General features: G+C 34.1%; 1 protein-coding gene across 2 annotated transcripts; it reads left to right on the plus strand.

Moving 5' to 3' along the window:
• Positions 1-1,401: 1,401 nt before the first annotated feature.
• Positions 1,402-9,570, plus strand: LOC137825885 (uncharacterized). Of its 2 annotated transcripts, none has more exons than XM_068631685.1 (9): positions 1,402-1,866; positions 2,366-2,515; positions 3,660-3,874; positions 4,079-4,149; positions 4,254-4,416; positions 6,693-6,864; positions 8,524-8,682; positions 8,772-8,860; positions 9,165-9,570. In XM_068631685.1, exons 1-9 carry the CDS (start codon positions 1,572-1,574, stop codon positions 9,258-9,260), a joined length of 1,410 nt encoding a protein of 469 aa, XP_068487786.1. In that variant the 5' UTR covers positions 1,402-1,571; the 3' UTR covers positions 9,261-9,570. The 2 variants fall into 2 exon arrangements, with proteins under 2 accessions (XP_068487786.1, XP_068487787.1); XM_068631686.1 differs by having other exon boundaries at positions 1,494-1,866; positions 2,323-2,515.
• The last annotated feature ends 1,218 nt before the right edge of the window (positions 9,571-10,788 follow it).

Below are 10,788 nucleotides of genomic sequence, written 5' to 3' on the forward strand. Positions count from 1 at the left end.
ATGTGAGCCTCCTTGCACGCCTCCTCCATTGAAGCTTCCGTAAATCCTCCAAAAATTCAACAAATCAATTCGGTCATGAAGGCACAATCCATCAACAACTTTCTTAGTTTCTTGCTATGCCTACAATTGCTCACTATATTGCAACAATTAGAATTCTCAGATATATTAAAGGAGCTTCAAGTCTTGGTTTATTTTTCTCTTCCGACACTTCTGCTCATCTCAAAGCCTTTTGTGATAGTGATTGGGGCACTGCAGTGATTCAAGACAATTAGTGACTGATTTTAGTGTGTATCTTGGGAATTCTCTTATATCTTGGAAATCAAAGAAGCAAGGAAGAATATCAAAGAGTTCTTGTGAAGCTGAATACAGGGCAATGACCACTGTTACATGTGAAATTCAATGACTAACTTATCTCCTTCAAGATTTCAAAGTTCCTTTTGAGCAACCAACTCTTTTATATTATGACAATGACTCAGCAAGATACATTGCAGCAAATTCAGTGTTTCACAAGCATACGAAACATATAGAAATAGATTGTCACGTTGTTAGAGAAAAATTAAAGAAGGGTCTCATCCATTTGCTTTCCATTTCCACCACAGAACAACTGACTCACATTTATACGAAAGCTTTAACACTACAAAAAAATCATCAAATAGAAACCAAATTTTAGAGACCAAAATAATTAGTTGCAATAGTAACTAAATTAAAGACCATTTTAGAAAAAAAAATGGTTTATAAATTACTTTCTATTATTTTTAAATAGTTTCTAAATTGATATCTAATTAGTTACCAAGGTTTTAACAACCAATTATTTAGATTCTAAATTTGGTAGCAAAAATATTGGTTGCTAATTAGATACCAATTTAAAAACCATTTAACAATAATAGAAACTAATTTAGAAACCAAAAATTTATTTAGTTCCTAAAATGATCTCTAATTTAGTCACTATAACAACTAATTATTTTTTGTCTTTAAAATTAGTTTTTATTTCATGATTTTCTTGTAGTGTAAGTCCCAAATCTTTTAAGAGTATTTGTTTCAAGCTGGGTCTCAAAAAATATTTGCTCCCCAGATTGTGGGGATATTAAAGGATATGGTATCATAGTCATTTTCGAGCCTATCCTATCGAATGTTTATTGAGCTTATCAGGTCACCCGCTATTAGACTGTTATCGAATAATCCATAATATGTTATCTCGCGCACAAACTATCACTCTTGGCGTGAGGAGGGTGTGTAGGAGATCTCACGTCGACTAGATATTAGAACATTTTATAGTATATAAGTGAGTGCAAACCTCACCTTATAAGCCGGTTTTATGAAGTTGAATTAGACTTAAAGTCCAATGTACACATGGATAGTAACTTTGACTTTTATCATGTATTGGTTGGAACTTGTATATTCATATTCATTTTCAAACCCACTAGTTGCACTTTAATTATGCATATATAGTCAGGAAGAAGTAGTTTATATTTTATGGTGCATCCAAGAACACTAGATACATAAAAGGATGATTGTTATTTGGTGTTTGCAGAAGTTGAAAAACCTTTTGTCCAAGAAACTCATTCAACAGAATGACAACTTCACTCTCTGCATTTCTTCCCAACCCAAATCCAAATCTTCCAAATCCGAACCTTCTTCACAACCACAACTTCACCCTCTCTTCCGTTCGTTCTTGGAAAAACAAAACCACGCCCAGTAAGACTCCATTCTCTGTTTCTTGTTCTTCTTCGTCTCACGCATACGACGTCGTCATAGTGGGGGCTGGCGTCATTGGCTTAACCATCGCTCGTCACTTCCTCCTTTCTTCCGATCTTTCTGTCGCCATAGTCGACAAAGCTCTCCCTTGTTCTGGTGCCACTGGCGCAGGTATATCTCTCACTCTCTGTGCTCGCAAGATTTTCATACTTTGATGTTTTTGTTCTAAATGCAATTAATAGGTAAATTCAGTATAAAATATTTTATCCAAAAGAAGTTATTTAAAGCTGCTTCAATTCCAAATCAGTTTTGGACCTGGAATCAATCTCTCATTGAGACTAAACATGTGACCTGTCACCTTATTTGGTATTTCAATGTGATTTTAGACAATCCATTGTGAAACCAAATATAAGTTTATATAGCAACATGAATCCAAACATGCACTAAGTCATTTGCATTCGTCTCTTTTTTTTTTTGTGGGGGACTAGGTGAGGCTACCTGGGATTTCAATGTGATTTTAGCTAGTCCATTGCGAATCCAAATATGCATTAAGTGCGATATTTTATTTATTTATTTTTTTGTATTGCAGAACTAGAAAACGGAGTGCTGAATTTTAATTTTCTGTAGGGTTTTCCCCCTTTGATTTGGAATTTGAGCTGGTTGTTTCCAGGGCAGGGACATCTATGGATGGTAAACAAAACCCCTGGAAGTGCTACATGGGATCTTGCATGGAGGAGCCATCAACTCTGGACAACACTGGCACAGAGCCTGGAAGAGCAAGGCTTGGATCCTACGGTGGAGTTGGGTTGGAAAAAATCTGGTATAATAACTCTGTCTTTTTATAAATTTATGTTTGAACTGCAATTTGAAAGAGATTCATGCCAATGTAGCTTGTCCAATTTGAAGTTTCTTATATAATTTGCATATTTTAGTTATGAGGCATTGGAGCTGATGTTACATTGTAGGAGTTAGATCAACTAAACAGAGTGTCTGGTTTTGTTATAAGGTTTAATTATATTTTTAATGGTCTTGCTCTCCCAAATTTAAGAAAAAAAGAAGCTTTTCTTAGTCTTTCAAAATGGAAAAATTATGGGTTTAGTCCCTAAATACTAAATTTGAGAGACTAAAATGTGTTTTCTAGGATTTTGGAATTAGGAGTTAGAGTTTAGGGTTCAAAGTTGAGTCTAGGGTTTAAACATATATTTAACCCCTCAAATTTAGTGTTTCGGGACTAAAAGCATATTTTTCAATTTTGAGGGACTAAAAAAATGCGTTTTTAAATTTGTCGAACCAAAATCAGAAAGTCCTAAATTTCAGGGACTAAAAACATAAATAAACATTGTTATAATTATGAATTTCATATCCGTGTGCAATTGTTTAATCTTGTTTTGCAGAATTTTCCCAACAAATGAAAAAACCATCTATATTTAGCATTGTTGAAAGTATTTTGATGACTTGTTTTTGTTTGATAGCATGCATGTATCATTGCCCTTGTGATATGTATGCTGGGAACTTGTTCAAGGTCATTCCCTCTTCAATCCAGGAGATTGTCTGACTATAGGGAGAGGTCTTGCACCTGCCTGCATCTTTAGCTTTTACCCTTTGGAGCCATGCTGCTACATATCTTAATATTTTCCCGAAAGCACTTTTTTGATGTCAAATAGCATCATTTGAAAGAGAAACATTATGTTGTTTGTTTGTAAGAAGCGAGAGAGCATTCTGTAGATCAGGATAATTTGTTTCATCATTCTGTTTTCTATATTTGAAATATAGACTTACTTGTGTAATTTTGTGCTTTTGAGATTATCCTGAAGCAGTTAAGGCATGTCAGAACCTTGCAGTCTTCTATAAGTGTTGTATGCAGTAATATGAAGGAGGCGTGGAATTGATATTTATAGTCATGAAAGTTTTAGGCCTCTTTTCCCCAGGTCCAAACCTTTGATGTGACCTCTTTTGATCTGCAGGAAGCCTATTAATTGGTAGAAGTGATGCAGAGTCAGACATGTTAAAAGGGAGGGTGAAACAACTTTGTGAGGCTGGGTTGAAAGCGGAGTACCTGAGTAGCACTGATTTGTTTAAAGAGGAACCTGATCTGTTGGTGGACCGAGACAGTGCAGCTGCATTTCTACCTGTAGACTGCCAATTGGATGCTCATCGCACCGTTGAATATATTGAAAAGGTTCTGTATTCTTTCTTCTTTTTTTTCTTTGCATATCTTCTACTTGCAATGCAACTCATAAATAATTATCAATGTTTACATTTTGCATATCTCTTACTTGCATTTGCAACTTAATGTGTGCATTATTCTTTCAAGTAAAGACTTGCCACAGGCTTCTATATGACTTCAGACTTATAATTATAAATTTATTGTTGTGTGGAGTAGACTAACAGGAATTTTGCATCAGAAGGAAGATATGGAGAATTTTTTAATGACCCAGTGAAATGTTTTATAAGGTTTAGTTTTTTCCCCTTTCCTTTGCACTGACTGTGGCACTTAAAACACTGGTAGGGGAACACATTTTGAGGACTAAATGCTTTTTTTTTCATTTTGATCCCAGGTCAGATGGCAATGGGGAGGTTAAAGCTGTTCAGACTTTTAAGAACACATTATACAGCAAGAAAGCAGTTATAGTTGCAGCTGGTTGTTGGACTGGTTGTTTGATACAGGACTTGTTCAGAAATTGGGGAATGGAACTACATGTTCCAGTAAGGCCCAGAAAGGTGTGTTTAAGAAATCTTTCGCTATCAATCCTTTTGCCCCATTCTTCAATAATCAAAAAGATCATTTTCAATCAAGTTTGGATTTTTTCGTTTGGAGTCAGGAGGATTCTTCTACTGCATTTTTATTTACTTTCTTTTTTTCTTTTTTTTCATCATTCCTTACACCCACAAGGTTTGGTCCTGTAGAATCTGACCCATTTCATCATTGAGTGAAAAGTACGAAAAAAATAGATCAATTTTTCGATCAAAAGTACTATGTGAAATCCTCGGTTTTTTCCTCTTTCTCTATCCCTATCTTGTAGGTAGAGCATTTGAATCAATAGAGAACTCTTCTTCTTTATCTGGATGAATCGATATGATTACATTCCAATTCCTTCCTGATATCTCATAACCGAATTGAATCCCAAATTGACAAGTTAGTGTGAGTTTATCCATGCAGTTATGCACCCTTCAAATAGGAATATATACAGCTTGAAGATGATCTAATCTTTGCATATATAGGAATTCATTCATTGTTTTTCCAAATACTGTCATTTACCATGATGCACTCTAGTACATTTTACTTTGTAATTTGAATTCAAGTTGTAACTGTTTGGAATTTTCTTTCTTGTTCTCATAGTCTCTTCTGAAAAAAAAGTTCTAACATAAAAAGGAGATTTTTAGAAACCACTTAGGTTGTGTGTTGCAACACTGTAGTCTTTTTTCAAAGGAATTTAAACTTCCTGTCTTAAAAACACAATCCATTTCTTGGAACTCTGAAGAAATTTGATTTATAGTTTTGAATTTATTTTTCTAATTCAACACAATCCACAATGCTGATAAACAACACTGTTTCACATGATGATGACATGACAGTTAAAGTTACCATAGGAATATTTAGCCCCTTGCATACATATGAAAAGTTGTCATGCATGCACGATAACTCTGTAATTCAGGACCTCGAACGAGGCACCTAGACAATGTGACAAGTCAGTGAGTGTAACGACAAGTGTGTATGCAACTGCTTGATGATCATGCAAATCAATAATGTTGGATTGGAACAATGCAAGAACACCTGTAGAAACTATCAGGAAGCATTAACCTAGTAGATTCAGTGTCATCACTTTGCTTAGGAAGTGATTTGGATTCATTGTGAAACTTTTGTCTAGCATACATATAAACCTGCTTAAAAGAAATAGAAAATGATATAATCTCAGTGTACGTCATTTTATGTCTATAATGGTAAAGCGTGACTATTATAGACAATTTATATCATGTTATCCCCTAAGCTTATGAGTCATATATCATTTTATATAATTTTTGCATGAAATTCCTTGAGAACCCTTGTGACCAAAGGCTCCACAAGGCTAACTTTATTTTCCATCTGTTAACTAGTCACATTACATCACAGATGTGACCATATTGTGGGTTCTTTCTTGGAAATTCCTCTCACACATATATACATAATCTCATTCCCACTTCTTCATTCTTGGGCATGCAGACAAACACATCCAAGCCATTCAGAATTCTGTTTTGACTAATACACAGCAAGGGGGTGTTTGGCAATTTCTAAAACTAGTCTAAGATGGCATCAGATACCCAAATGTCTCCTAAAACAAACTAGTTTTAAATTGAGCAGTTGTTTGGTTTAAAACTAATTATAATATCAAATTCATTTTAAAATGGTGCATTGTCATAGGTTGTGATTATCTAAAATTGAAAATGATAGATACTAGAATTATAATAAATTTCAGAAACTCTCCATTATTATAACTAACTTTTTCTCAAAAAGGATTTTGGTGCTTCTCCAGTCTGTATTTTCTCTGTTGTGTTCAGATTTTAGTCCATGGGATAGTCCAACATTCTTTGAATGAACTGTTGCATCATTCTTCTTGGTGACAACACTGTTTGGCGTGTCTTGTAGCTCTTCCACTTTTGGATTGTTTGCTTAGTATTGGACTGGGCTTCTGTTGGGTCCTATTTTTGTATGATTGTAGTTTTTTTCTTCAAAGCTAAGTGTGTTTTAGTATGAACTAGTCATGCAATATGTTTTCTATTACTCTTTCTTTTTTCGTACGTGGTGAATTTTCCTTCCATGATTTGCTTCTTGATACGGGATCATCCTGTTTAGGGAGGAACAATAAAGCTAGTTATTTATTGTTGACCACATGCTCATGCAAACATAACAAAGTTTTATCTTTAGTAAACTCCTTTCAAATGCATCAAATTATGTCTGATGATCAGTTTATTTTATTGATCCTATATTACTTTCCAATGTTTCTCTCTTTGGTATGAAGGGTCACCTACTTGTGCTTCAAAATTTCAATTTGCTTGCATTGAATCATGGCGTGATGGAGGCAGATTATCTCAACCATCCAACAATTTCTGGGTTAGAATCATCAGATTATGAAAAGGACTTATCTGTTTCAATGGTAGCAAGTATTGATGCAGCAGGGAATCTTCTTCTTGGTAAATTTCTTTTCTATGTCCCGTGTAAATAATATTTGTGCAATGGAGAAGCTCATATTAATAATCTATACATAGGATGATTGCTTATCTTGCTTTTAAGTTTTGACTGCTATTTATATTGAATAATCTTGTCTTTGAAAGGATTTCCTATAAGATAGGAGCTTTTCAATTTTAGGTTTAGGTTTAGTTTAGCTCTACTCCACAAAACTGGTTTGTAGGATGAAGTTTGCATCATGCTTTTATATATATATATATATATATATATATATATATATATATATATATATATTAAATCTTAACCATATCACTAGTTGATGTGGACTACTACCCTTCACGTTACAATTAAGGTAACTCCAAAGAGGCCGCATATTAAGGTGGACTAAGGGTGGTGACCATAATTAAGATAGGGCAATTGCTTCCTGCACCCGATCAGTTGTGACTGGCACCCGACGAACTTTTTAAAATCCCATCATGCCCTTGTCTTCTTCACTTTGAAAAATATTATATGGTGAGGTAGAGGAAGTTCATTGTTGTGTGAAGCTTTAGTCCGCACCATCTTCTAGAATTACCTCCACCTCTAGTCCGCACCATCTTACAACATATATAACAAAATAACATTCAATCCAACATATATAAAAAATTATAACACATATAGTATAAAAAAACAAATGAAAAATTCCATAGAAGCCAAGTGCCCTAAACTACCTAACACTAATATGGATAACCATATCCGCATAACAACAACAACACTACGGAAAAAATTATCCACAAGTCAAATGCCTCTTGCGGATAAAAATATCCAGAGGCCATTCTTCCACAATTGCGGATAAAAATATCCGGAAGCCAAGTGCCCAACTGCGGATAAAAATATCCAGAATCCAGTCTTGAACTGCGGATAAAAATATCCAGAATGCATAGTGAACTACGGATAAAAAAGTGCGGAACTCAATAATGAATTACGGATAAAAATATCCGGTAGGCATGACAGAGTACCTTTCTCCGACGATGGTTCCTTCTCCGACTTCAGAAGCTGACGGTGGCGGCTGCTGCGATGATGAAGCTCACTGATGGTGAAGGAAACCAAGGGAGACGACGGTGGATGACAGTGGCCAAGGGTGGCTGTTGCTGCTTCAAGCACAAATGAACAAGAAGAAGAAGAAGAATAGGGTTGGGTGCATGAGATTGGGTGCCTATCACATTTTAAGATATTTTCAGATTCATTAAGGGTAGATTGGACTTTTCCTATGTGTCCGGGTGCGAGTTAAAAATGATATGGTGCAGTGCAGGAGAATCTGCCTTAAGATAGCTGTACAACATGAACTCTAAACAATCTACTAAAACTGAATGATCCAATCCATCATGAGTTACTCTAAAAACAAAGCCCAATACTATGTCCATCAATTAGTTCAATACCATAATTAATATGTTGATGATTTAAGAATAATTTCTAATAATTGATTAATGTTAAACCACAAAATTAAATAATTAATCTAACAGCTCATGATCTCTTGGCTGAACAGTTGTTCCATTTCCTTCATTTATAGCTTTCAATTTTTCATGAAATAGATCCAGTTTTACTTTTGATTCAAATTCTTCTGTGTTTGAATTTTAACATTTTTTTGCTTGCTGTACAAAACCAAAATCTTATTCACCGTCAAGGGAGTAGTCGTGAATTTGTTGGTTTCAACACCGACTTGGACGAGTCTGTTGTCAGTTACGTCTGGAGACGAGTTGGAGAATTCTTTCCCAAATTGAAAACGCTTTCCCTTTCAGATCTAAGTGCTAGTAGAAAAGTCAGAATAGGACTACGACCTTACAGTGAGTCAATATCTCTTTGCTATCTTATGCAGCTATTTATAGTTATCTACATTTTCAAAACCTTACTTGCTTAATGTTTACCCTGTTAGTGCCTGATGGGAAGCCCATGATTGGGCCTGTACCTGGTTTGTCAAATGTATACCTTGCGGCTGGACATGAAGGGGCTGGGCTTTCACTGGTGAGTTCTCACTTAGATACTTAATATTTTTCCACAGCTTCTATCTGCATTCCGAATATTTCTTCCTGCACTGTTTCCAAATGTTTCTTTTACCTTCCGGAATGACCAATCTGGAAGAAGAATCTAAAATTACATTTCAGATTGGTGAAGAGAAAGTTTTAAGGAAGTGATTTTCTGGGTGCTGAAAACAACTGTCATATTTTTCATTAGAAAATAGCATTATAACATTGCCTATTTACTTTGCATGCACTCTGAAATCTGAACAAACATTTAAATAGTTTTCTGATTATGGAGAAATTTCCAGGCTTTTGGGACTGCTGAAATGATTGTTGAGATGGTGTTGGGAAATCAAGGAAAAGTTGATACCGCACCTTTTGCTGTGCAGCAGGCTCTTGATTGAAATTTAGACACCTTTTGAGAATACAATAAATTAGCTCAAATTTTATTCGAATTCATGATTAAATAAGTTCTTATTGTAACAGAAAAGAAAAGGTAAAATAAATCTTTAATGCTTTGTTTGGATTAAAGAGTGGAAATGAGAGAATGAATTTGAGATGATTTGAAGGGAAGATTTAAAGAAAGTTAGAATGTTTGGATTATAAGGTAAACATAGTGGAAAGTGTAGGAAAGATTTATGAAAGTTTGTAAGTAATGAGATGGGTGTGATTGAAATTGTATTTTTTTAATTAAGAAAAATGTAATTTCACACATTTGTCCTTGCATTTAAAAATTGTTGAAAAATTAATTTGATTGATTATTTGTGAATTATAATTGTTTTGAATTAAAATATTATTTTTGACAATTGAAACATTATTTTCGGTACTATGTTTATGTTAACTTCGGAAAAATATAAATTATGTAAATTTTTTGGATCATATTTATGATTTGTCATAAATTTTATTTAGAACAAAGCTGTAATTTTGGATTATTTATTTTTGAATAATAGTTGTATGCAATTAAAAGATTATTTTCGATACAAGAGTAGATTATTTTTGATAATGTGTTGGAGTTATAATTTGATAAAGGAAAAAATATTTATGAAATAAATATTAATGCAGTATTTTAATTTATTAAAGGAAAATTCATCGATAAAGTCTGTGCATAACAAATATTAAACATACATTACAAATGTATATATAAAGGAAACATGAAATAAATAATATTAATAATAATAATGTTATGGAAAATCATGTGAATGATATATTGAAATATATATCATTCAAAAGAGTCATGGAAGTCCTTAATTTGTTTAGGGGTTTGTGTTATAAATATGATTACAGATTCAAAAAGAAAAATACATATGCATAATAAAGTACAACTAAATTTTACATAGTTTAGGGATTTTTTAGTCACTATCTTCATCAGCTTTCTCATTTGTCGCTCGAGAGACTGGTCAAAAAGTTGTTTTACCACATTAGGATGACCACAAAGCAAGTCATAACAGTTATCCAATAGATTTCCATCGTGTATGTTCATCTCCACAAACCTTGTGTTAAGTCTTTCTAATTGCTGATCAATGATGTCCACCATGCGGGCTTTTCTTTTTAAGCCCCTAGAAGAAGAAGTACTACCTGATGGTTGGGATGGTTGAGGTGACATCGATGGGGGTGTCAGATTAGGGTCAGGGCTATATGAATTTACAATAGGGTTAGCTGAGCGAAGAGTTTCACATTGGGTTGCATCAAATTTCGGCTCCTCCAGGATGTACTCCATATTGTGATCATTAAGATCTACATTAAATGATGAGACTGAGTTCGACTTAATGACTGTAATATTGTTCTCTCACAGCGGCTAGTAGCACGATCAAGCCCCCATAAGTCTTTCATCAACTTCTAGTGCCTGAAGGGATTAACACACTACTTTGCGGCTGAGGGCTTTGCTTGTTCATTAATGAAAATAAATATATTCATAATTATTGGTTAATGTAT

Source organism: Phaseolus vulgaris, chromosome 8, assembly GCF_000499845.2.
Source record: "Phaseolus vulgaris cultivar G19833 chromosome 8, P. vulgaris v2.0, whole genome shotgun sequence".
NCBI classification, from domain to species: Eukaryota; Viridiplantae; Streptophyta; class Magnoliopsida; order Fabales; family Fabaceae; genus Phaseolus; species Phaseolus vulgaris.